Here is a 27,891-nt window from a genome sequence, read left to right on the forward strand (position 1 = left end):
AAGGTCCTCCATCTCATGTCATCTGAGAAAGTTTTGGGACTACCTTTGTAACCCTGAAGTTGATGATTTCAAGAATTTGCCCATAACAACGCTTAATTGAGAAGATTTTGCAGCAATGAGATTACTTATGATTTGTCATGCCAGAATCGGCGGAGCCCCTTCCACCCTGCCGTGCGACCTCCGGTGATAGCGGCCCGGTTTCCAGTTGCTGTCCCTCCAACACCGCACCTACCTATGCTTATCATGCCGCGGAGCAGAATCATGTGGATCTTAACGGTGGTGGGAATCAGCAGCCCGATGGCGAAGCAGATGTTAGCGAGGTGAAAGGTCAAATGGTGTATTTCTTTCCAGTTGTCGCAGCTCGCCGTCTGACCGGGAAGCAGCCCCGTCGCATTGCCGAAATCATAGGTCGGAGTTACCGATGTGGTGTTCACCATGAAGCTGAGGATCCGGGGATAGTCTGGGGTAACGTTCATATTGACAAATCTGAAAACATCGAGCAGAGATGTACCAGCTTGTGGTGGCAGAGCTAGTGAACTCACCCAGAACCGACCAATTGAACCCCAGCCCCGGAGTCGGAAGAGGCGCTGACCATCGGCAGCAAATCTCCGACACATTTTAACAGGAATTCACAAAAAGGCCTTCGTTCTAAAAGCCACTGCAGTACAGCGGCTAGCAAAATATTGACGCATTTTCCAGTGGATGTGCATGCAACTTTGTTATAAATAAGTGAGCCTTTTCAAATAGTGATTTCCACACTACAGGTCTGGTTCCGTTCCCCGGTTGCGGTGCTAGCTCGCAGCGTGTTAGTTATCTCCCATTCGCACTCCCTCGTAGGAATGGCAGGCGATGACGGTCCACGGCTCCCGCATCTGTCCTTCCTCAACACTGCCTCATCCAAAACATGCACCTCTGTATACCGATTGCAGTCTAATTAGTACAACCCTGACTCCCACTAAACACTTTCCCACAAAAAAGAAACCCACACTGTGCCAATTGCTGTCCTTTGTGCGAACTGCCTTCTTAACTTTCCTTCTAAATTTATCCACTGGGTCTGTGCTGCAAACACACACTTAGGTTGGGGGAGGGGGCGGTGAAGAAACTTCATTAAAATCAAACAAACTTTACCTTCTAAAAGCCGTCAGCTAGCCCAGAATAGATGCAGAAAGTTTCAGGTGGGTGAGATCTGTTCTCCAAACAAAAAGGCTCGATACCAAATAACGTAGGAGACGGGAGAGAGGAATTTTTTGAAAACCCTACGCGCAATGCTGAGCATTGACTAAAATGGACATGAGAGCTGTACGGCAGGAGGCAGACCTCAGCGCGTACGAGACGAACACTGATTGACAGATCGCGCTGGGACTACGCTCGGCCCGTTTGAAAGCTGGGCGCGGAACCCCGACGCTCACTGACCGGGATCCCTGCCGCCCACCATCGATAGGTGGGCGCGGGACCGTTGCGAGCTCAAACTAACAGGTGTGCCTAAGGTCATATAGAGGATGGACCGGGTTAGTAGAGATATAAAAACGTGAAACTCAATTCCAGGCAATATATTAAAAAAAATTACACTGGACAACAACTTCTTTTTCGAAAGTGTTGCTCCTGAGTATTTTTTTCCTATGGTAAATCGTTTGGAGCTGAACACGAATCTGATTTTAAGAGACTACTAGACAGGTATATGGAGGAATTTAGCCATGTAACCCATATGACCATATAACAATTACAGCACGGAAACAGACCATCTCGGCCCTTCTAGTCCGTGCCGAACTCTTACTCTCACCTAATCCCACCGACCTGCACTCAGCCCATAACCCTCCATTCCTTTCCTGTCCATATATCGATCCAATTTAACTTTAAATGACAACATCGAACCTGCCTCAAAATTTAAGATGGGGGGTTATATGGGAGGCAGGGTTTAAGGGTCGGCACAACATTGTGGGCTGAAGGGCCTGTACTGTGCTGTACTATTCTATGTTCAGACCACTTGTATCACATAGAAATTTGGAGAAATAAGAAATTGACTATCATTGAATATAATGCATTTAATTGCATAGCAATGCAGATGCTGTACAATAGTTCAAATAAGCTAAAACAGTTTTGTTGATGATTTTCGTTTGTACTTGGTGTCTGAGGCTTCTCGCTTAAGTGTCCAACAATAATCAGCCAGCACTGATGGATCCCAGTTGCCCTGATACTGCTTCTCCATGACCGCAATGTCCTGGTGAAACCTGTCACCATGCTTGTCACTGACAGCGCCAAGATTTGCAGGGAAGGAGACTCAATAGGAATGCAGAAAATGAATCTTTGGCGACATGATGCACTTCATGGTGTTGTACGCTTGAAGCATGTTCTCAACCAACTGCTCGTAGTTTGGTGCTATATATTTGTCAAGAGAATTTTTATTAACATCCTTAATTGCCTTCCATGCGATTTTCTCCAGTTCCACTAGAAGTTCTTTGAATTGTCCGTCATTGATGGCCTGTTTAATTTGTGGGCCAACAAAAATGCCTTCAGTAATCTTGGCATCAGTTATTCTGGGAAACATCTGTCTCAAATATCCAAATCCATGACAGAAATTTATAGCCTTTCTAAAACCTGCCCTGCCATGCAGCATCTGCCCTGCCTAAGCATGCCCAGGCATGCCTGGGCAATATATAAAACTTCACAGCTTACTTTGTGGGCACTCTTTTAATTGAATTATTTGAAATAACAAATACGGGCAATTTTAAAGCACAAGTATGTGATAGGGATATTTCTTAGTGATTTTCATGATTAGCAGCACAAAATCCAAAAGATACTCCCAAAAGTATTCAGGAAGCAATATCTTAGTTGTCCAGTGTTTCCTGGTTATGCATCAGAGAAGAGGGACAAACATTTTTTTCCCAAGTGATTTTTCTTCTACATGCATAAGTGGGAGAAATCTTGCAGAGAAGATCCAAGAATCCAAGCACTTTTTCATCAAATTATGAAAGTCAAAGTCAAAATAAACATATTATCAAAGTTGATATATGTCACCCCAGAGTACCTTGAGATTCATTTTCTTGCAGGTGTTTACAGGAATTTTTTTAAAGTACAGTAGAATTTATGTAAAACTATATATAAAGACTTAAATTAAATTAAAATTATGGACATGACCCAAACCATGCTGTGAGAAGAAACTCCAAATTCCACACTTTAACACAGACAAGCATCAGTTATTCGATTTTTTTTTTTAAACAGGCCCTTATATTTTTAACAATATAGCTCTAGCTGAGTGGTGCCACAATGATCTCTCATTCTGTGTAAAGAAGACCAAGGAAGTGATTATCAACTACAGGAGGAGGAAACTGGACCGACGGGGCAAGTGAAGTTGAGTGAAGTCATCCCCTCTGGTTCAAGAGCCTGATGGTTAAGGGGTATCACTGTACCTGAATCTCGTCATGTGGGTCCTGAGGTACAGGGCCTTCTTCCTGATGGCGACATTGAGAAGAGAGATGATGGATGCTGCTTTCCTGTGACAGCGTTCCATGTAGATATGCTCAATGGTGGGGAGGGCTTTGCCTGTGATGGTCTGGGCCACATCCACTACTTTTTGGAGGCTTTTCTAATCATGGGCATTGGTGTGATGCAAGCAGTCAATATACTCCCCTTCGCACATCTGTAGAAGTTTGTCATAGCTGTAGATGACATGCTGAATCTGTGCAAACTTAAATTTAAAGTTGCTGACCCTCTCTACCTCTGATCCCTGACAAGAACTGGCTCATGGACCCTCCGATTTCATCCTCCTGAATTCAATAATCATCTCCTTGGTCCTGGTGATGTTGAGTAAGATGTCGTTTTTATGGCATTACTCAGCCAGATTTTCAATCTCCCTCCTATATGCTGATTCATCACCACTTAGATTCGGCCAATGACTGTGGTGTCATCAGCTAACTTAAATATGATATTGGAGCTGTGCCTAGCCTCACAGTCATAATTATAAAGTGAGTAGAGCACACAGCCTTGTGGTGCGCCTGTCTTGATTGTGGAGGAGATGTTGTTGCCAATCTGAACTAACTGGGATCTGCATGTGAGGAAATCGAAAATCCAGTTACACAAGGAGATAGTGAGGCCATGGTCTTGAAGTTTATTGATTAGATTTGAGGGGATGATGGCATTGAATGCTGAGCTGTAGTCAATGAAGAGCATCCTGATGTATGCATCTTCACTGTCCAGATGTCTGAGGTTGAGTGAAGAGCCAAAGAAAGCATCTACTTTGACCTGTTGTGATGGCAGGCAATTTCAAGCCGCTTCTCAGACAGATGTGACCTTCTAATTGCTAGCTTTCAGTAAGTGTTCTGCACTTCATTTGTGATTCTGGGATTTTTAATGGTGTTTTGAGAACTAAATTTCACAACCCATTTACAGAGGGAAAATTATGAACATATCCGATTGATCCATCCCTGTAGCAATGCATTGCATCTTTAGTTGTACTATTTCTAAAGCTAAGACTAAGACCTAGTATGGTTCAATGGACCAGATGGTTTCCTTACAATCAGTCAAGTGGGGTTACAGAGGAGATTAATTGCACTGGAAGCAGAGTGGGTGGTTTGTGGAACAAAGTGGGTACTGAAAAATAGAGTATGTATGTTTTTGGTTAAGACCCTTCTTCTGCTTAACTGAATTGAAATCAGGTATGACAATGGAGAAGAAAAGAATTTACCTGTTAAAGCTAAATGCGACTTCTATAGTGCAATGAAAGCAGCAACTGATTTATTACAGATTTATTGACTACAGCTCCAACTTCAATACCATAATTCCAAGCAAACTTATCGCCAAGCCCCTAGGCCTTGGAGACAAAACCTCCCTCTGTGACTGCAACCCATAGGCCGCAATCAGTAAGAACAGGCAGCAACACCTCCACCATAATTTTTCACTACACTAATGCCCCACAAGTTTCCATTTTCAACACCCCATGCAAACTGAATGGCAAGTTTGCAGATGATATCACTATAGTGGGCCGTATCTGAAATAATGATGAGTCCAGCTTACGAAGGAGATAGAGAGCCTAGTGGTGTCATAGCAGCAACATTTCACTCAGCAGAGAAAAAGAGCTGATTATTGATTACAGGCAATGGGCACTGCACATGCTCCTGTTTATATCGTTGGCGTTAAGGCTGAGAAGGATGAGAGGTTCAGCTTCCTAGGAGTGAACATGATGAATAACCTATCCTGGTTCAATCAAATAGATGCCATGGTCAAGAAAGTGCACCAGTGCCCATACTTCCTCAGGGAGCTAAAGAAATTTGGCGTATTCCCTTTGACACTCACCAAATTTCATTCATGCACCATAAAAAGCACCCTATGCAGATGCTTCGCAGCTTGATATGGAAAGTGTTTGCCAAGATCACAAGAAACTGCAGAGAGTTGTGGACACAGCTCAGTACATTATGGAAAACAACCTTCCCTCCACGGACTTGGTCTTCAGTTCTTGATGCCTTGCTGAAGCAGCCAACGTAATCAAAGACCCGGATATTCTTTCCTCTCTCTCCATCACACACCACCATTGCACTCCTCGCCCCCACCCTCACCCCCCACCCCACACCATCGGGCAGAAGATACAAGAACCTGGAAGCAAGCACCTCCAGACCAAGTACAGCTTCTATCCTACTGTTGTGAGATGATTGACCGTCTCGTACAATAAGGGTGGAATTTTGCCCTTGCAATCTACCTCATTACACTCTCTATAACAGTAACTCTTTATTCTGCATCCTGTTATTTATTTTGTTTGTACAACCTTGATGTCCTGACATGATGAAATGATTTGTGTGGATGACATGCAAAACAATGATTTTCACTGTACCTGTGACAATAGTAAACCAATTTTCCAATTTTGTAATGAATATTCAACATCTTTCAATTTACAAAGCAGTATTTTAATAATAACCCTCAAGATGATATTTTTCAGAATGATTTTGCCTTTTGTTTTCAAGCTCTTTGTTAGGTTATATTGTAAAGCCTTTGAGAAGAAACTACTCACTACTATGAAAGTGCATACACTGTTCATGCACAGTCTATTAACTCATACTTCAGCTAGAAGTTGTAACTACAGATAAAAATATTAATTCCAAGCTCAGGATTTTGGAAATCGTTGAGATTTTCAAGTAAAAATTAACTAATAATATCAAAAGAAAATGTTAATCTATTAATTAAATTATTTTTATGACTTCATTTTGGACATTTAAAATCCAGTAACTGCTAAAAAGGGGAACAATCAGATTTCCACACTAACAAATTGAGGATGCAGAATAAAGTATTAGTGATACAGAGAGCGTAAAGAGGGCCATAATGAGTTTAATTACAAGGGTAAAAGTCCAGCCTTATTGTACCAAAGATTCTATAATCTCACAATAACAAAAGATTATAATAAGGTTAAAAGAATGCAGAGAAAATTTACATAGATGTTGCTGGGTCTTGAGGACCTGAGTTATAGGGAAAGGTTGGATAGAATAGGACCTTTATTCCCTAGAAATGTAGAAGACTGAGGGAGATTTGATAGAGGTATACAAAATTCTGAGGCTATAGATAGGGTTTGGGCAGATAAGGTTCATCATCCGTGGTTGGCCGATCATCTAGGAGAAGGGGAACACTGATCTTAAACCTCCACTGCCTTGTGGCAACACCCACGCATGGTGAAGGCTTCGGGAGCAAACCCCGAGGAAAAATTCAGAACTAGAGTTGCTAAGGCAGTTCTATGTCGAGTTCAACGCTGACTGGCAACACCTTCGTCGCTGCTGGTGCCGAACTGTATCAGCTTCTGCCGTTACTTTTTCCAGCTGCGTGGAGCAGGGGAGCCTGCTCTCCACACAGAACTGGCCTGGCTTATGTATCATGCAGACAACTGGGACGCAACATCCTTGTCGACCCCAACCAGTGGAGGGCCGCATAGATAGGGTAAATCCAAGCAGGCTTTTTCCACTGAGGTTATGTGAGACTGTAACTAAAGCCATGGGTTAAGGAGGAAAGGTGAAATGTTTAAGGGGAACATGAGGGGGAGCTTCTTCACTCAGAGGGTGGTGAAGGCATGGAACAAGCTGCCAGTGCAAGTGGTGGATATGGATTTGATTGAATCATCTTAGAGAAATTTGGATAGGTAGATGGAATGGAGGGGCATGCAGGGCTATGGTCTGGGTGCAGGCTGATGGGACCAGGTAGATTAATGGCTCAGCACAGACTAGATGGGCTGAAGGGCCATTTCTGTGCTATAGTAATGTCCTATGACTTTAAATGGTTCATGGAAAGAAAATACCCAGTTACCAATAATATCTACCAACAATTGCAAAACAGAATGTTCAGGTTCCTTTCTAAGCTCTACATTACATTATTCTGATGAGGAAATATAATTCTAAGGACCTTCTAAATCCCGGAACTCCCTCCCCAAGAGGAAAATGCAACACCCCTGGCAGCAGAGGTGCCACCATCTTCCCAATGGCAGGCAGACACGAGCAATGAATGCTGATCCTGCATCTCAAAAAATGAGCACATTTGATTCAAAAAAATCATGGCAATGAGTTTCCATGGGAAAATATCAAATGTGAACTTAAGAACATACAATGGGTAATATTTAAAAAGAAAGGGACAGCAGGAAATCAAGTTACTCAAATGCCAAGTGTTTTGATGTATATTACATAAAATATTTATTAAATTATTGTGTGGTAAGGACCACATTGATCTCCTAATGGACAATGGTGGACAGATGGGTATGCAACCTGGAGGAACGAGTTACCAATAAAATTAATAATATTTGTTGATCCATTCCAAGCTTGCTTAAACCATTCCTGGAAGGATGTGGATGGAAGATGTGAAAGTTAATAATTCATACAGAGGAAGTAGTATCAGAGAATTAACATCTATAGAAAATCTGGCACCAAATGCAGTATAGCACATACTAATGGAAATGAATGTTTTACAAGTTGCAGGGTGAATTAATATTGCCATTAAGTTGGAGTTAAAAACTGGAATGAACAAGTACTGAATGCGGAAAGCCTGAATTGGGAGTTGAATTAGTCTGGCATCTGTTGTTCACAAAATTCTGAAGGATGCCACTGAACATATCTTTACCTTCCCCCGCACCCCCACCCAACTCTGCTTTCTGCAGGGATCACTCCCTCAGTAATTTCCTTCTCTATTCATCCCTCCTCTCTAAGCTTCCTCCCAGCACTTATCCCTGCAAGTGACAAAGTGCTACACCTGCCCATTCACCTCCTCCCTCACCTTCATTCAGGGCCACAAACAGTCCTTGCAGGTGAGGCAACACTTCACCTGCAAATTTGCTGGGGCCGTCTATTGTGTCCAGTACACTCTACGTGGCCTCCTTTACATTGGTGAGATCCGTTGTAAATTGGGGGAACCACTCCGTCAAGCACCTCCACACCATCCGCCACAAGCGGGATTTCTCGGTGGCCAAACTTTTTACTTCCCATTCCCATTCCCATTCCCTTTCTGCCATGTTAGTCTATGGACTCCCCTTGATGAGGTCAATCTCAGGGTGCAGGAGCAATACCTTATATTCCTTCCAGGCACCCTCCAACCTGGTGGCCTGAATATTGATTTTTCTATCTGGTGAACGAATGTCACCCCCACCCCCCATTACCTCTTCTCACCTGCCTATTACTTCACCCTGGGTCCTTTCCTCCTTTCACCTATGGTCCAATATCCTCTCCTATCAGATTCTTTCTTCTCTACCCCTCCAGCACTTTGTGTGTGTGTGTGTTGCATTGGATTTCCAGCATCTGCCAAAATTCTTGTGTTTATGGTTTTGTACTTTACAAGATCCCTCCAAGATGTCCATAACATTCTCGTGGTTTGGAGGCTTTCGCGCCTCAATGACCAGGAGAGCTACTTCAGCTGGAGCCAGAGCTTTTGCTCTTGGTAGGGTCACCCGTGCCAGACAGGTCAAAGCGTAAAGGTCAGACTAAGAGTGGTCTGCTGGTCCTCCAGCTTCAGGGGTTCAGCTCAGGGCCAACAACCCTGACTGTAAAACAAAATTGTTACAGAAACAGCAATGCAGAATCCTTCTGTATCTAAGTACGATGGGATTTGCATGACTGACAATAGTGAAAACAGAGAGGAGGCTCCTGACATGAGGAAGGAAGCCGTGAGCACCGCCAGAGATGGAGGACCTTCATTGTTGCCTTAAACACCAGTGGTGTAATGGGCAATAACACACACAGTGTACAAGGTTCCTTCAATATCTTGATAAATGAGTGTTGATGTCATGAAGAGAACACTTCACAGTTACACTTGCAGAAATTTCTGCTCATTATCTACTGGAATTCCTTCTGACCCTGTCAGAGAGAATAAGAGACATCTTGTAGTATAGGATGTTTGAACTTTCAGAAGGAATTTGTTGTGGTTCCATTTGACTAAAAATAGTACACAGAGGAATGTCTTATCAAATCATTACGCATTTGCAATCAATCTTCACTAAAAACAGAAACTACATCCGAGTATTTTTAAACCATATTTGAACCATATGATTTACTAAGTTTAAACTGGCTTCTTTTAATGTATTACCTAATATATTATAGATTCCAGGCAGAGAGAAGTTATAAGACAGAATTGTCTTCTTGTTGTTTGGGCCATCAATAACCAGGGACTTTGATCGTAAAACTTAGTTAGGATGCACAACCGTCCCTCCCATCCCACCATCCTTGATATATATGACCTGCAGGGCCGTGTGCTGAGCCCATTGTACACTTTGCTCACACATGACTGCGTGGCCGAACACCAGAGTAATCACATTGTCAACTTCTCTGATGACGCAGCAGTGACGCATCACCCAACAACCACAGCACAACCCACGGAGATGAGGTGGAAGAGCTTGAGGCCTGGTGCCAGGCAAATAACCTCTTCCTCAATGTCAGCAAGACAAAGGAGATGGTTATTGACTTCAGGAGAACTCACACCACTCGTATTCCTATTTACACTGGCAACACCGCAGAGGAAATTGTGAGCAGTTTCAAACTCCCGGGAGTGCACATCTTGCACAACCTCCCATGGTCCTGGAAACATATTCTACAGGAAAGCTCACCAATGCCTCTAGTTTCTAAGGAGGCTAATAGATGTGTCGGACTTTGCACATCTATACTCACCTCATTCTACTGATGTGCAGTAGAGAGCATCCCAACATGCTGCATCACGGCATGGTACAGAAACTGCACTGTGGCAGACAGAAAGGCTCTACAACGGGTAGTCAAAATTACCCCATGCATCACAGGCATCAGCCTACCTGCCATCCTATACAGAAGGATGCTGGAAAAAAGGCCAGCAACATCATAAAGTATCCCAAAAACCCTGCTAATAGACTGTTTGTCCCTCTCCTATCAGGGACGAGGCTATACAGAATCCACACCAGGACCACCAGACTCAAAAACAGTTAGGTTCCCCAAGCAGTTAGGCTGATCAACACCACCACCAGCTTAACCCACCCCACCACATTCCCACTACCATTACTTTATCATTTCTTGTCAGAGTCACCTTATGTAGGCACTCCTGTCTAGTGTCACTTTATGGATATGCAATCTATATATGTACAGTATATAAGTGATCTTATGTATTTATATTTGTTGTATTTTTTATTATTGTGCTCTTTATCTTATAATGCTTTTTTGAACTGCATTGCTGTGTACATACATCTATTGATGCTTCTGGACACATCTTCAGTGATGTTCCTGGAATCATCGGGTGCTTCGGGTCTTTCAACATCATACAACCTCCTCCAGGTGACCCAACCGGGGCTGATCAGACCCCAGCTTGTGTCCAGGTGGCTATCTAATGACTCCATGGCTCCCCTCTTTTGAGCTACAGCCATCTTGAGGCCCTCTCTGCCGCATCGGTGATCAATTATTTTGTTCTCCTTTTCACTGGAAATAACATTAAACAATCTTGAGACACAGAAAGATTCTTCCTGGTCTAATTGGATTATGTCCTTTCAAAGGGATCAGGTAAATGTGAAATAAAGTTGAAAACGCAGGAAAGAGAAAGCAAGTCAGCCAACATCTGTGGAGAATGAGATAGAGTTAATGCTTCACATCAATTGTCTTTCATCAGAACTTATCTGAAGTCAATAAAGATGTATAATCATCCATAATGTGTTGTGGTGCACAAAGACAGAGAGCTGCAGTGTCAGTGAAGCATCTTCCCTGCAATGGTTGTCCTGCCAAACATCTCCAGGAGGTTGTTAAAGGTCCCTGGACACTATTCTGAAGATGTGCAGTGGAGGAAACTGCTGTGGCTTAGCTGATGTTTGTCCTTTGATCAATGTTGCAAAACTGGTCATATGGTCATTGTGACACTGCTGTTGGTAGAGGGCACGTTGTCTCCAAACTAGCCCCCTCAAAGCCACTTATATCCCAATGTGATCACACTTCAAGTACCTCATTGGCATTAAAGCACTCTGAGATAATAGACAATAGACAATAGACAATAAGTGCAGAAGTAGACCATTCGGCCCTTTGAGCCTGCACCGCCATTCTGAGATCATGGCTGATTATCTACTATCAATACCCGGTTCCTGCCTTGTCCCCATAACCCTTGATTCCCCCTATCCATAAGATACCTAACTAGCTCCTTCTTGAAAGCATCCAGAGAATTGGCCTCCATTGCCTTCTGAGGCAGCGTGTCCCACACCTCCACAACTCCCTGGGAGAAGAAGTTCCTCCTCAACTCTGTCCTAAATGACCTTCCCCTTATTCTTAAACCATGCCCTCTGGTACTGGACTCTCCCAGCATCTGGAACATATTCCCTGCCTCTATCTTGTCCAATCCCTTAATAATCTTATATGTCTCTATCAGATCCCCCCTCAATCTCCTTAATTCCAGCATGTACAAGCCCAGTCTCTCTAACCTTTCTGCGTAAGACAGTCCGGACATCCCAGGAATTAACCTAGTGAACCTACGCTGCACCTCCTCCACAGCCAGGATCTGCTTCCTTAACCCTGGAGACCAAATCTGCACACAATACTCCAGGTGTGGTCTCACCAGGGCCCTGTACAAATGCAAAAGGATTTCCTTGCTCTTGTACTCCATTCCCTTTGTAATAAAGGCCAACATTCCATTAGCCTTCTTCACTGCCTGCTGCACTTGCTCATTCACCTTCAGAGACTGATGAACAAGTACTCCTAGATCTCTTTGTATTTCTCCCTTAACTAACTCCACACCATTCAGATAATAATCTGCCTTCCTGTTCTTGCTCCCAAAGTGAATAACCTCACACTTATTCACATTAAATGCCATCTGCCAAGTTTCTGCCCACTCACCCAGCCTATCCAAGTCACCTTGAATTCTCCTAACATCCTCATCACATGTCACACTGCCACCCAGCTTAGTATCATCAGCAAACTTGCTGATGTTATTCACAATGCCTTCCTCTAAATCATTGACGTAAATCGTAAACAGCTGTGGTCCCAATACCGAGCCCTGTGGCACCCCACTAGTCACCACCTGCCATTCCGAGAAACACCCATTCACTGCTACCCTTTGCTTTCTATCTGCCAACCAGTTTTCTATCCATGTCAATATCCTCCCCCCAATGCCATAAGCTCTGATTTTACCCACCAACTTCCTATGTGGTACCTTATCAAATGCCTTCTGAAAGTCAAGGTACACACATCCACTGGATCTCTCGCGTCTATCTTGCTGGTTACATCCTCGAAAAACTCCAATAGATTAGTCAAGCCCTTGGTAAATCCATGCTGGCTCGGCCCAATCTTATCACTGCTATCAAGATATGCCGCTATTTCATCGTTAATAATGGACTCTAGCATCTTCCCCACTATTGATGTTAGGCTAACAGGGCGATAGTTCTCTGTTTTCTTCCTCCCTCCTTTCTTAAAAAGTGGGATAATATTAGCCATTCGCCAATCCTCAGGAACTGATCCTGAATCTAAGGAACATTGGAAAATGATCACTAATGCATCTGCAATTTCCAGAGCCACCACCTTTAGTATCCTAGGATGCAGACCATCTGGACCTGGGGATTTGTTAGCCTTCAGTCCCATCAGTCTACTCATCACCATTTCCTTGCTAACGTCAATCTGTTTCAGTTCCTCTGTTACCCTATGTCCTTGGCCCATCCATACATCTGGGAGATTGCTTGTGTCTTCCCTAGTGAAGACAGATCCAAAGTACTTATTAAATTCGCCTGCCATTTCTCTGTTACCCATAACAATTTCTCCCAATTCATTCTTCAAGGGCCCAACATTGTTCTTAACTATCTTCCTTCACTTCATATACCTAAAAAAACTTTTGCTATCCTCCTTTATATTCCTAGCTAGCTTGCGTTCATACCTCATTTTTTCTCCCCGTATTGCCTTTTTAGTTAAGTTCTGTTGCTCCTTAAAAATTTCCCAATCATCCGTCTTCCCACTCACCTTAGCTCTGTTATACTTCTTTTTTAATGCTATGCTATCTCTGACTTTCTTTGTCAACCACTGTGGCCACTTTCCCTTCCTTCTCCAGGGGATGAACTGATTTTGCACATTGTGCATTATTCCCAAGGATACCTGCCATTGCTATTCCACTGTCTTTTCTGCTAGGATATCCGACCAGTCAACTTTGGCCTGCTCCTCCCTCCTTTGTTCAACTGCAATATTGACACTTCTGATCTCCCCTTACCCCTCTCAACTTGCAGATAAAAACTTATCATATTATGGTCACTACCTCCCAATGGCTCCTTTACTTTAAGATCACTTATCAAATCCCCTTCATTGCACAACACTAAATCCAGAATAGCCTTATCACCGGTTGGCTCTCGTACAAGCTGCTCCAAAAATGCATCCCGTAGGCACTCTACAATCTCCCTATCCTGGGATCCAGTACCAACCTGATTTTCCCAGTTCACCTGCATGTTGAAATCCCCCATAACTACTGCAACATTTCCGTTGCCACATGCCATTGTTAACTCCCTATTCAACTTGCACCCAATATCCATGCTACTGTTTGAGGGCCTGTAGATAACACCTATTAGGGTCTTTTTGCCCTTACTGTTCCTCAGTTCTATCCACACTGATTCTACTTCTCCTGATTCTATGTTCCCCCTTGCAAGGGACCGAATCTCATTCCTCACCAACAGGGCCACCCCACCCCCTCTGCCCACCTTTCTGTCCCTTCGATAGCACGTATACCCTTGTACATTCAATTCCCAGGTCTGATCCCCCTGCAGCCATGTCTCCGTTATCCCAACAACATCATAGTTACCCATTCGCACCTGAGCTTCAAGCTCATCCGCCTTATTTCTGACACTTTGTGCATTCAGATATAGAATTTTTAACCCATTTCCCCTCTCTCTGTTTAAATTGCTGCCTATTGTGCATAACCCAGCTTCCCTAACTCTCAACGGGCTATACGCCCCTTGAATTTTGTTGTCCTTCTTAAATTTACTTACTCTTTCTGCACATTTAACTCCATGCTCCGTCAGACCATCCCTCTGCACATGTATCCTCTTTATCACTCGTTCCGCCTCACCTTTCTCTACTTCACAGTTAATATTCTGGAACCGTATAATCCCCACCTGTCCCTTATACTTCATCTCGCTATCCTCTCTCACATTCTGGATCCCTGCCCCCTGCAAATTTAGTTTAACCCCCCCCCCCAAGCAGCACTAGCAAACTTTCCTGCAAGAATGTTAGTACCCCTCCAGTTCAGGTGTAAACCATCCCATCGGAACAGAAACCACCTTCCCTGGAACAAAGCCCAATTATCTAAAAACCTGAAGCTCTCCCTCCTGCACCATCCTCCCAGCCACATATTGATCTGTATAATCCTTCTGTTCCTCGCTTCACTCGTACGTGGCACAGGTAGCAATCCTGAGATTGTTACCCTTGAGGTCCTGCCCCTCAGCTTCGCACCTAACTCCCTGAACTCACTACGCAGGACCCCCTCACTCTTCCTACCCACGTCGTTGGTCCCTACATGGACCACAACATCTGGATTCTTGCCCTCCCTCTCAAGAATAACCTGCACCCGATTTGAGATGTCCCGGACCCCGGCACCAGGGAGGCAACATACCATCCGAGACAGGATTTTTTCTCCCCCACAAAATCTCCTATCTGCTCCCCTGACTATAGAATCCCCTATCACTACCGCCGTCCTCTCTTCCCTCCTCCCCTTCTGAGTCGAGGGTCCAACCTCAGTGCCAGAGACAGGACCACTGCAACTTGTTCCTGGTCGGTCATCCCCACCAGCAGTATCCAAAACGGTATACTTATTGTTGATGGGAATGGCCACAGGGGTGCTCTGCTCTCTCTGCCTGCTCCCCCTCCATCTCCTGACAGTCACCCAGTTGCCTACCTCCCGTCTTTTTGGTGTGACTACCTTCCGATAACTCTTATCTATCTCTGTCTCTGCCTCCCGAATGATCCGTAATTCATCCAGCTCCAGCTCCAACTCCCTAACTCGCTCTGATAGGAGCTGCAGCTGGATGCACCTTCTGCAGGTGTGGTCATCAGGGACAACTGCGTTGACCCTGACCTCCCACATACTGCATACGGAGCACACCACTGCTCTAACTATCTCCCCCATTACCTGATCCCAGATTAATCAGAATAAATGAAAAAGTACCTACCGACCTTACCTTTTTTCCTCAGCAAGCATGTACTCAGGCTCACTGATTACCTCTCACCAAAGACCCCCTTACGCCGAAGCCCACTGAGCCAAAGCCCAGCACTCTGCTCCCGCACACTCTGCTGCCCACACCTGAAAGTGGGCCTCTTTTTAAACGCCGCGTTCGCCACTGATGTCACCCGCGCCTGCACAGTTTTACCTTCCTCCTCAAGTAATGCCTAGGTAGTCCTGATCTTCCTCGGCCTACCTACAACGGCTGATCCTCCAATCCTCCGATCTCCAGTCGTCCATCAACCTCGAGCACTCCTTGCTCCCGCAATTGAGATTACCCGAGGCTCAATGAAAAAACAACTGTTTATTGTTCTTTATTTGCGAGATATAGCCCAGAGGCGAAAGAGTAAAAAGTTTGTTCACTGCATTCAAGAAGTTTCACCCTGCTGGGAAGCTTAACTGTCTATCAAGCACGTCAGAGTTTAGGATGTTTGTCAAATTGCTACAGCTGAGTGGTGTGGGAATCTCAACTTTTTCAAGGTTCTGTGCCCATGACCACAGCGATGGTAGTTTCTAGATACTGAAGGAGCTCAGTAACCACAAAAAACTATTATGTATTTTATACATTACAACAAGATTAGATTATACTGATAATATTTTATCTTAAGTAAATAACTAATTTTACTTCATTATTACTGGTTTCCCTTGAATATTTGTGCTACACTGTCCATGAATGAGCTCATCCATCTGGTGTTTAATGGTTTGTCTCTAAAGTTCAACTATAACATAATACATATAAATAACATAAAATGCACTTAATACTTGTGTGATTTGTCACCCAGTTATAAATACAAGGTGGTCTACAGATATTGGAAATCCAAAGCAACATACACAAAATGTCAGAGGAACTCAGCAGGTCAGGCAGGATCTATAGAAAAATAGAAATAACATTTTGGGCTGAGACCCTTCATCAGGATTGAGAAGGAAGGGGGAAGATGCCAGAATAAAGAAAAAAGTGGGGTTAGGGGAAAGCAGCTGGTTTTTAATATGCTGTATATACATTATTGAAATGTCTCATAATTCTGAAATAAATTGGCTTGTGTTGTGGATAATAAAATGGGTGTTTGCTGGTTGGCACAAACTCAGTGAGCCAAAAGGCCTGATTATTTGCTGCATTTCTCCAGTCTAGGCAAATAGCATGTATGTACATCTCCCTGTTTGGTTCAAGGCTCCAAAATAAAATATGGTTGGGAAATCTCAAACCAATTTCCCAATGGACATGCACTGACAACACTAAGTGGTAAAAGGTCATTGCAGGAATTGGAAAGATGACATCACTGATCTTGAATCTATGACCCAGTTTTCAGAAACTGTGAAAAGGCATGTTTGACTCTCCAGTTTGCCATATTATAGTGATCCAGAAAGGCTTTTGCTTTCCCCGATGTCTTAAAATGGGAAAAAAAATTCAATTCTCCTACAGAAACCATTTGCATCTTGAGGAACGTGGACACGAATCACAAAGAAATGTATATCTTCAACCTTAAGCTCCAGTGTTATGAATCTTGAGTAACACAGTGAGCTGGCCTTAAAGGAGGCACAGAACCCGTTCAATGAACTAACTGAGATATTTCACATTTTACTGATTTCCAAAGTTATGAGGCAGCTGTGGACTGGTGATAAGGATAGCTCAGTGCATCACTGGGACCCAACCACTGGACTTGGAGACAATCCGCAACTCTCGATGCCTATGGTGCATTCGTAACGTCATTAAAGACCCATCCCATCCTGGACACTGTCTGTTTAATCTGCTGCCACCTAGGAGGAGATACGGAAACATCTTCGCCCAGGCAGTGAGGCTGAAAACCCACTTCTTCCCGAGGCCTGTTGTGCAGCTGAATAATGCTACACCCAGCTTGCCAATGGCCTTTATGGACTATCAAAGTCACTTGTTGCATGTAAATATGGAAATTTTTTAAAAATTAAGTCGTACTGCATGCATTGCAAATATCTGTTTTGCACAGACAGGAGTAGCACTGCAGTCTCATTGTCTTGAGCGATGACAATCAAGTCCCATACTATTCATTTTTAGGATCCAGCCTTTCTTTATTTGCCCTTAAAGAGATGGCGATGAGCCACACTTATGACCTGCTGTAGTCCTCCTAGTGAAGCATCTTTGGTACTATTGTGTACTGTGTTCCAAGATTTAGACCCTGTTATGCTGAAGGACTGATGATCTATTTTGAAATGAGGATGGTGCATGGCATGGAAGGGAACCTGAAGGTGCTGTTGTCCTATGGACTTCCTGCTCTTGTACTTTTGAGTGGATGGGGTGGGGTACTGGTGGCAGACCCAAATGCAAGACACAGACACTGAAGTACTAGGAACTGGACTAGGCGTTGCAAGGAAGCAAGGGAAGAGGGGAAGGAATGACGCTGGACATTGGCACAGGCCCTGGACAAGACAAGGATTCAGGGCCTGGGCTAGGACTTGACTAGGATAGCGGAACCAGAACATGGAACTTGGAACTAGGAGTCTGGACAAGGACTCTGAGCCAGAGACTGGACAAGGACCCGAAACCTGGGTCTTGGCTTGGGTTCAGACCCCGGATCTAGGCGAAGACATGACGAGGCTTGAGTTCCTCGAGGCAAAGACATGATGAGGCTTGGGTTCCTCGAGGTGCGAGGGTACTTTAAGGCTTGGATATGGACTCCGAGTCAGAGACTGGGCAAGGACCCAGAACCTGGGACTTGACTCGGACTCGGACTCCAGAACTAGGCGAAGACATGATGGTGGTCTTGGGAGACAGGACTGGATGAGGCACATGGACAGGACGAGAACACAAAGCCTTGGCTTGGACAGGACAAGGTTCTTGGACGTGGCTACGACTGGACCCCGAAGCCTTGACTTGGTCGAGGGGGAGACAGGAACGCAGAGCCTAGGTCAAGGGGGAGACAGGAACACGGAGCCTAGGTTGAGGGGGAGACAGGAATGCAGAGCCGGGACCCCTCCTTGGAAACAGGACGTAGGGCCAGGACTCATACACAGAATGCAGAATACGATGAGATGGTTCCCAACACAAGGTAGCAGCAGATGGTCCTTATCTTATCTTGCTCCGGCAATGGAACTTGACAGTGGTGCGGGCTGGGCTGGGCTGGGCGCAAGGTGCTGGGAGAAAGGTGAAGGGAGAAAGGTGAAGGGAGAAAGGTGAAGGGAAGGGATTCAGACAGGGGGTCTGGACAGGAACAATCCAGCAGCCAGAGGCTGAATCCTGAAGCTATTTATGAAGCCAGCACAAATGAGAATCAGCTGCCTCAACAGAAACTGGGGAAAACCGGAAAACCTGGAATAAGGAACATGGACCAGACTGTGAACCGGAATGTGGATTTCATGGACCGGACCATAGCAATGCTTTCCTGACTTATGTCTTACAACTGATGTTGGAGCATTCCAAGGTTGTCAAGCCAAAGAGTGGTAGTAGGGACAAGCTCCCACTACCTAAAAGTGCTCCTCACGGCATGCACCTCAAATAGCCTCTGACAACCAAGTCCAACTCCAGGCCTTCTCATGTAGCTTAGCCTCTAAGCCCAGCGGAACTATTTCTACTGACAGGAGAAGGGGCGAAGGCGGGTACTGGCGCCTTAAAACTAGTGTTTTTGGTAGATGAGCTCGTCAGCCTGGGAAAGCAGTCCATCTAAGAGAGAGAAAACTCTGATTTCAAACCTCCGCTGCCTTGTGGCCATACACACTCATGGGAAAGGCTTCGGGAGTAAACCCTAAATCCGGAGCTGGAGTCCCTAAGGCAATCCGACGTTGCTTTCAGTCTCGTTCTGGCAACTCCTGCAACATCACTGGTGCCAAGCTGTATTGGCCCTTGCCCTTCCCTTGGACAGCATCGGTGGCATAGAGAGTGGAGTCTTGCTGCTTGGGAAACTGCCAGTCTTCCATACAACCTTGCCCAGGCCTGCACCCTGGAGAGACTGAAGCAAGACTTTCCAGGCGCAGATCCACAGTCTCACAAGACTAACGGATGCCATCCATAAAGCGTTGGAGTGTCATTCACAGCAGAATATCCAAGTTGTTCTTGTAGCTAATGTTCTCTCTAATTTGTAAAGACCAGTGTGCGCAAAAATCTTGTGCTGTGCAGTTTTTTGCCCAGTGACAACAGGTGTGCACAGAATAATTTCTTCAATAAAAACAGTATAAATAAGCCAGTTCTAAAATCTACTGACAAGTCATCACAAACTCCACGTTGTCAAAGTCATCTGCATCAGAAAGCGGAAAAGGAAATATGATTGTGTACAATCATGAAATATACTTTACAAGCCAATGAGGTCAGGGGGACAACCTTCCGTGCCCAGTTTGTGTCCTAGTAGCAAAAAACGTGTGTGTGTGTGTGTACACCTTAGAGGGAACATTGCTTGTAGCTATAGTATTTATGTGGCAGATACAGTTGACCTTCAACTCAGTGATGGTCTTCAGGATATTAATGGTGGGGGAATTGCTACTGGTAATACTATTGAATGTCATGGGCAGGGTTAGACTTTCTCTTGCTGGACATGGTCATCATTTGGTATCTTTGTGTCTTGAACATTGCTTGCCACTTATTGATGTGGGTGCACTAGATCCTGCGTGCACTAATGGACTACATCAAGTGCAAAGGAATTTGAATGGAATTGCATATTGTGGAATTATTTGTGAAACCTGAAGAATTTCTGCAGTAATGTCCCTGAGCTGGATTAATTAACCATCAACAGTCATAACATTGATTTGTGCAAGTTAGGTCTCCAAATACTGTTGTTTTCTCCTTGTTGCTCAATATCTTCAGTTTTACAAGGACTCCTTGGTGGGACAATAGAGATTGCAGATTTCAGGAGCTAAAAAGAAACTTCTGGAAGAACTCATAAGACATTGCATAATCAGTAAGGACAGGAAGCAATTCCTCCGTCACAATTATTCTAAACTCTGGTACGCCTCAAGGTTGTGTCCTGTCACGTGACCGGCATCAATGAATATAGAAACGAGTTAGGTTTTATAAAAAACAAACAAACATTTATTAAACTCTGCTCAAAAAAAAAGCGAAATGTATTTAAGCGACTGACTTAACCAGAGGTTAACTGCTATACGGCAACTCTGGAACAGTTCTTAAAAGGGTAAATGTGAAAACAGTTCTTAAAGTGGTAAATTCGAACACAGTTCTTAGAATAGTAAATTCGAAAGTCCAAGAGATTTATACAGTCAATTAGGAGAGTCTTTCCTGAAATAAAGAATTCCTCAAAGACGTAACGTTACTGCTGATCCCAGCCAGAACCTGCCTTGTCTGCAGGATTCACAATGACGGAAATAAAACAGTTTAAAAGATCTGACCTTTTCCTCTGGAGAATAGACACTGCACTATCCTTCTTACTTTAGCAGGGGATATCTCAGTTGCAGGTCACTTTTTCTTGAACAAAGATCCAATAAAGGTCGATCCTCTCCAAAACCATCAAATGATATCAGCTTTACTCGACTCGGCAAATTCCTGTACTTTGGTAAGGTCTTCACTCTCCAATACAATAGAAAGTAGAACTCCACCTTAAAACAAAATGGCATCATAAACCGAATACGCAGCAAAATGGAGTATCTAACACAAAACTAAATTGAAAACCTAACTGCATCATCAGGGGTCTCCCTTTTATACCCGTGGTGAACATGTCATCACGTGACCGCACATTGGCGGGAAAATTACATCATGTGACCTCCACAAGACCATTACATCATGCTCATCAGCTACTCAATTACATCATGGTCATAAGACAGTCACAAGACATCCATGAAGTACGTAACAGTCCTCAGTCCCCTACTCAACCACATGTGCATGCATGACTGCATGGCTAGAATCTGCACCAACTGTGTCTAAAATTTAACAGGTGATACGACCTGTGGTGGGCCACATCCGACATAACCATAAGTTAGTGTGCGGGAAGGAGATAGAGAGCTTAGCAACATGGTGTCATGACAACAACCTTTCTCTCAATGTTAACAAAAGAGCTGGTCATTGACTTCAGAAAGCGGGGATGGTGCACATGCTCCTGTCTACATCAATGTGTTGAGGCTGAGAGAGTTGAGAGCTTCAAGTTCCTAGGAGTGAACATCACCAATAGTTTGTCGTGGTCCAACCACATTGATGTCATGGCCAAGAAACCTCACCAACATTGCTACTTCCTCAGAAGGGTAAAGAAATTTGGCATGTCTCCTACAAGTCTTATGAATTGTTATTGATGCACCATAGAAAGCATTCTGTCCGGATACATAATGGCTTGGTACGGCACTGCTCTACATGTCACTGCAAGAAACTGCAGAGAGTTCTGGGCAAAGCTCAGCACATCACAGGAATCAGCCTCCCCTCTGTAGACTCTGTCTAGACTTCTTGCTGCCTCAGTAAAACAGTCAGCATAATCAAAGACCCCACCCACTCTAAACATGCTCTCTTCTCCCTTCTCCCATCAGGCAGAAGATACAAAACCCCAAAATCACGTCCCACCAGGCTCAAGGCCAGCTTCTGCCCCACTGTTACCACACTCTTGTGCAATAAGGTGGACTCTTAGCCTCATAATGATCTTGAACTTTGTCATTTACTTGCACATTTTTTGGTAGCTTTTACACTTTATTCTGCATTGTGATTGTTTTACCTTATTCCAGGTCAATGAACTGTGTAATGATTTGTCCTGTATGAACAATATGCATGATAAGCTTCTCCCCGAATCTTGGAACATGTGACAATAATAAAGCAATACCAGTACCAATTCAGATGCGGTATCTGATGCAAAGACCTGACGTAGGATCCTGCCCTTTGCCTTCATAAATGCTGCTTGACCCACTGTGTAATTCCAGCCATTTGCCTTTTGCTCAATCAAATGCTACCTTCGTGTGAAAAGCAGTTAGTCTCACCTCATCCCTGGAATTCAGCTCTTTGGTCCAAGGCTATGAGATCTGGAGCCAAGTGATCTTGGCTAAGCTTAATCTGGGCATCGGTAAGTAAGTTATTGGTGAGTAAGTGCTGCCTGATATACTATCAACTGCATCTTTTCCATAGCTTGTTGATAACTGAGAGTAAATCAATTGGCTATAATTAGCCGTATTGGATATGTTTTCCTCTTGTTGAAAGGACCTACCTGGGCAATTTTCCACGCTGCTGCACCTTGCAATTTATCTTCCATCACCATCTACTCATCTATGCTGATTGCTTCTTTCAAGATTGTCCCAGCCTTTCACCAGAATCACTAAGCGGCCCGAGGACTAGTTTAGGACACACCTTATTCCTGTTTGTTCCAGAATGTCATTGTGTTATGTCTCTGGAACTGTGGCACCATTCTGTTATCCCATTGAGCCTTTCTCACCCACTAACAGAACTGATGAAATGGATCAAGCAATCACTCTGAAATCAACCCAGGATCTCCATTGCTAATTATCAAAATTCCCAGATAAAGTAAATTTGCCGAAGGGTCAGAAATTAAGTGCATAGATTTCAACTGTAGAAGGATTACAGAGGTCACAGGGGAGGGGGTGGAATTCTACACAGATGGATGATAAAAATGAAAAAGGCAGAATTTTTTCAGGTTAGGAGTCTAGTGCAGGAAGGAAAGATTTGCTTGAGTAATATTTTATTTTGACTAGTATAGGCACATTGGATCAACCAGTCTTTCGCATTGTGAATTATCCATGAAACTAACATTCTGTGGATTTGCTCTTGTTTCTGAAAATTTTGAGTAAGGTCCAGAACTTCCCAAGACGTTCAAGCCAACATGAGAGCATCCTTCAGGATGGTGAACCCACAGAAAGCATCCGGCCAAGTTCTGAAGACCTGTGCTTATTTCTCTGGTAACAAGAAAATTATTATTATTGGGAAGCCCTTGCTCACTCTAGCTTTAATCCTCTCCTGACTGCAACCTGTTTTTAAAGAATCTGAAAGAGGAGCAGGAGATGGCCAGTGAGCTGTTCAGTCCTGCTCTGCCGTTGTGTAAGAGCATAACTCAGTGTCTCTTTCTTGCACTAACCACACATCCTTTCATTTTTTCTTTAGTAACTACGAGTCTATCAATCTCTGTCTTGACTGTACACAATGACTGACACTATGGTCACCTTAACTGGACAACTCGAAGATTCACTACCCTCTTGTAGTGAATGTTAGACCATAGAAAAAGTCATTATCTTTGAATGCTCCTCCGCCAAAATATCTGACACCTGACCTGGTCCATTGCCTAGCACAAGATCCAGGATGGCCTCACCTCTAGTCATCCTGTTTTTATATTATGTCCAGAATCCTTTCTGGGCACACCTAACAAATTCTGCCCCATCTTAATACTTTAGTCCTGAGGAGGTGCTAATCATAGGGAAGTTTAAGTCAGCCATAACAACCTTGCTATTATTGCATATTTCCAAAATTTGCCCCCCAATCTTTCCACAGTACTTCTGTTGCTACTGGGGGAGGGGTCAATAGAACACTCCTAAAAGAGTGATTATTCCCTTCCAGTTTCTGACTTTCACCCACATCGACTCTGATAGACAATCTCTCCTTGAAGTTGTCCCTTTCTGCAACTGTGATTAGCAATGCAACCCCCTCCCCACCTCTTTAACTCCCTCCCCCTGTCATTTTTGAAACATCTAAATCCTGGAGCATCCAGCAGCCATTCTTGCCCTGGGGACAGCCAAGTCTCTGTAAATGGCAATGACATTGCAGGTCCATGTACTGACCCATGCTCTAAATCACTACCCTTGTTCTTTATACTTCTTGCATTAAAATAGACGGAGTACACTTCAACCCATCCCACTGAGTGCAACTTTGTGCTATTGACTGTATATCCTTCCTCATTCTACTAGCTACATCTACCCGTGCATGAACTGTCACATTCTCTGACCTATCTCTCTGATTCTCTTCCCTCAGCCAAACTAGTTTCAACCCTTCCTAACAGTTCTACCAAATCTGTTCACAAAGACATTTGTCCCTCTCGGGTTCAGGCATAACTATCGTTTTTGTACTGGTCATACCTTCCCCAGAAGAGAGCCCAATGATCCACAGAAGATCTCAGTCCTGATTGACCAATCCGTTATTCAGAGACTATAACTGTTGGTTCTAGGCATCTAACCAGGGGAAATACCTACTCTGTGAGGCTTTATCACAATTGAGATCATTTCTCATTCTTCTGCACTTTTAACAGTGTAAGCCTGGTCTGTCTTATTCCAATCTTCTATACCAGGAATTAATCGAGAAAACTTTAACTGCACTTCCTCTGTCACAAATAAACTCCTTCTTGGGTGGGGGCATTAGAAATGTACACAGTGGTCCAGGTGCAGTATCTCGAGTACTCTCTAAAATTGGAGCAAGCCAGCTCCATTCTAACAACCATGTCCTCTTGTCATCCTACTTGCTTGGTGAGTACTCACCTTAGAGGGTTTCTCCTGTGGTTAAATCTGGAGGGGTGCAACATCGTCATCGCCATTACCTTCATCGCACTGAGACCACGCTGACCCATTTACTCTAATCCTACATTAACCCTATTAAAAAATTCGCTCCACATTCTCCCACACTCTTCAAATTCTTCCACTCACCTAGGCACCAAGAGCAATTTACGGTAGCCAATTAACATAAAGACCCAAACGCCTTTGGGATCTGGGAGAACGTGGGATCTGGGAGAACGTGCAATCTGCATCAACAGCGCCCTAGGTCAGGGTTGATTCTACAAAATGGTGGCTCTATGAACTACACCGCCGTGCTGCCATAAACGTTTCACGCACTTTCACCTCATCATTGTATTGTACCCAATTCTTACTATATATTCACTAATATGACTCCCCCCCCCAACATCTACCATTCAATTGTTGTACTACACTGGGCCTCTCCCTTTTGCTGGATCCCGGTGTTTCAAAACCATGACTCCAAGATAGATATTTCCTGGCCCATGATACCCTCCTGTCTTCCCATCACAACCTCTTTAATTTTGATTTCACTGTATTTTGGTAAATGCAGCTTCTGGTCAAAATGATTCCCATCCGGAAGAATGCACTAGTCCTGTAACTAAACCCCAGAACTTTGTCTTACAATGACTGTTAAGTCCATGGAGCCACCCCATTCTCGCTCTCCATATTTCCCGAAACTCTCGCTATTTCCTCTCACACGTACACGCATCCACTTCCTTGTGGCGATAATCTGTACTAGTGAGTAAATCACAGCATCTAATTAAAATCCCAGCACATCTTTAGGACGTGGGAGTCACTGCAACACTGGGAGGATGCACGAGCAGATTTGAACCTGAGCTGCAAGGCACGTGACACCCCATCAAAGTTTTGGGAAAACAGAACGTATGAAGGACCTTTAAATTGTTTTTAGACAAGCAGGCCTTGAGCTTACGTCGATGACTTTCCGTCACCGGGAGCAAATTAATTATCGTTATTTAACACTGTTTACTGACATTGACAGCCAACAGACAGAGATTTATAACTTGTGCTGAAAGATGCAACATAGAAACCCAACACCTCTTTATTCATCAAAGATTAGCTGGAAACTCAAATTACACAGATTACTTTAGATTTCCGACAATGAATATATTGTATTACAATGACACCAGACACACTTTCTTTATAATTCTGAGTTATTGATTGCAAATGAACAAGCGCGTCATCTCGTTAACTTCTGCTCGTTACCTAGTGTAACTCTCTAATACATTCATTGCAAATGGGTTTTTAACCATTTGGCTTTATAAGGAAGTAGATCATGAGGAAGATGGAGTCAAGTAGGGGGTTCACTTTTTCCAAAATTAAAAAAAAATGCACTCTCAGGAAGAATGGGGCGGACACATTAGGGCCGTGAACACACAAAGTGCGATGTACCTGACACCGGCTGCCAAGGGAGGAAGCAGATATGAATGTGGCGTTTGAGAGGTTCCTAGATAGACATGGGACATATTCAGGGAATGGAGGGATATGGATCGTGTGCAGGCATGATTGAGTTTAAGTTGCCATCGTGGTCGAGCACAGACATTGTGGTCCGAAGGGCCTTATCCCGCGCTGTACTGCCTCCGTGTGGTAGCATCGCAATGCGAAAGCCCTGAACTTCCACCTTTCACCATACTGGTCCTGCCAGGGATCGTGGGCTTTACTTGAGGGCCCAGTAACTGCGCATCCTCGCCTCGTCTTCCAGAGGCCGTATTCGCTGTGGAAGGCAGAGCGGAAAGCTACCGGTGCGGGGGAGAACCGGTCAGCGGCGCTCCCTGCCTTCATACCTTGCAGTGTCTCCTGCAACATTCGGAGTAAATGGGTGCCTCCTGTACAAGAGATTGCGGGAGCTGGGGACCGTTCAACTTTACCCTTTGCATTTCCTTTCGAAAACAAAAGTGTTTTGTAGAAATTAGCGGTCACACCTTTTTCCCCCATCCCGAGTAATAGTAAATCATTGCAGGATTGGCAGTGTGCACCGAATCACCGCTCATGATTTGGGATATTTCTGATCTCCTGCAGTCTTATCTTATAAATTACCACCTCTCCCCTTCCCCCCATCCCGCCACCTCTCTCCCTCGCTACCGCCACAAACCATCTCCCCCGTACATATTGCGAAAAAAAAGTCAGCAGGGAAACGATAGGCGACGCCAAACGCAAACACTCTAAGCAGCTCGGAACCACCGCTGACTGGGTTCCGCTCCCAGTTCCACCGGGAGCAGAGGGTTCGGGGCTCGCCTTGCCTTCTCGCTGCTCGCACTGATGTAGGAGTTCCCGGGCTGGGTCCCGCCAACCATCCACTCGGGGAACGAAGCTCATAACTTCGGGCGCCTCGAGTTCCTCTGGGACAGACGGCTCACAGGCGCTGCCAAGTGATAGAAGCTGGGCAACCTGATGTCGTAGCGGAATCCGCTGCTGACACAGACTTTGTCGTTGAGTGAGTGCAGTTTGTCCGCAATATCTTTTCCAATTAAGACAGAAAACAGTCTGGAAATGCGGCGGTGATGGGCGAATAACAGGTAGAGTTTCTTTCTCCTCCAGGCAGCGAAGCGACAGTCAGTCTCGGCTGTAAGCGTCACCTGGAGAAGGGGGCAAATACAGATATGCTCTATCAACGACGCGAGTGATTCAACTGACCCGCGCTCCAAAGCCACTGTCACCCGCACCCAGACCATCAACATCACCAAATACCGGAAATCTGAAATACAAAGTTGCTGAAAACACTCAGCGCCGGCGGAGAGGGCAACAGCTGACCTTTCAGGCGAAGTCCCTTAAACAAACCTGTTGAAACTCTTGCATTTGCTTTCACTCAACTCTAGCAAATGGCCGTGCTTGCTGCGATACCAGCAA

At 44.4% G+C, this 27,891-nt stretch overlaps 1 protein-coding gene across 3 annotated transcripts in view; it reads right to left on the reverse strand.

Annotated features, from left to right (window-relative positions):
• The window catches only part of popdc1 (popeye domain cAMP effector 1), a 77,899-nt gene that overhangs the window by 47,926 nt on the left and 2,082 nt on the right, over positions 1 to 27,891 (reverse strand). Inside the window, exons 3-5 of one of the 3 annotated variants that reach the window (XM_072246092.1) lie at positions 27,464 to 27,620; positions 5,523 to 5,544; positions 233 to 441 (exon numbers count right to left, since the gene is read on the reverse strand). In XM_072246092.1, coding sequence (XP_072102193.1) covers positions 233 to 441; positions 5,523 to 5,544; positions 27,464 to 27,620 — 388 coding nt within the window. Of the gene's footprint in view, positions 1 to 232; positions 487 to 1,128; positions 1,322 to 5,522; positions 5,545 to 27,463; positions 27,621 to 27,891 lie in introns of those variants that run through there. The other 2 variants (XM_072246073.1, XM_072246083.1) reach the window with 2 other exon arrangements.

This window comes from Mobula birostris, chromosome 2 (assembly GCF_030028105.1).
Source record: "Mobula birostris isolate sMobBir1 chromosome 2, sMobBir1.hap1, whole genome shotgun sequence".
NCBI lineage: Eukaryota > Metazoa > Chordata > Chondrichthyes > Myliobatiformes > Myliobatidae > Mobula > Mobula birostris.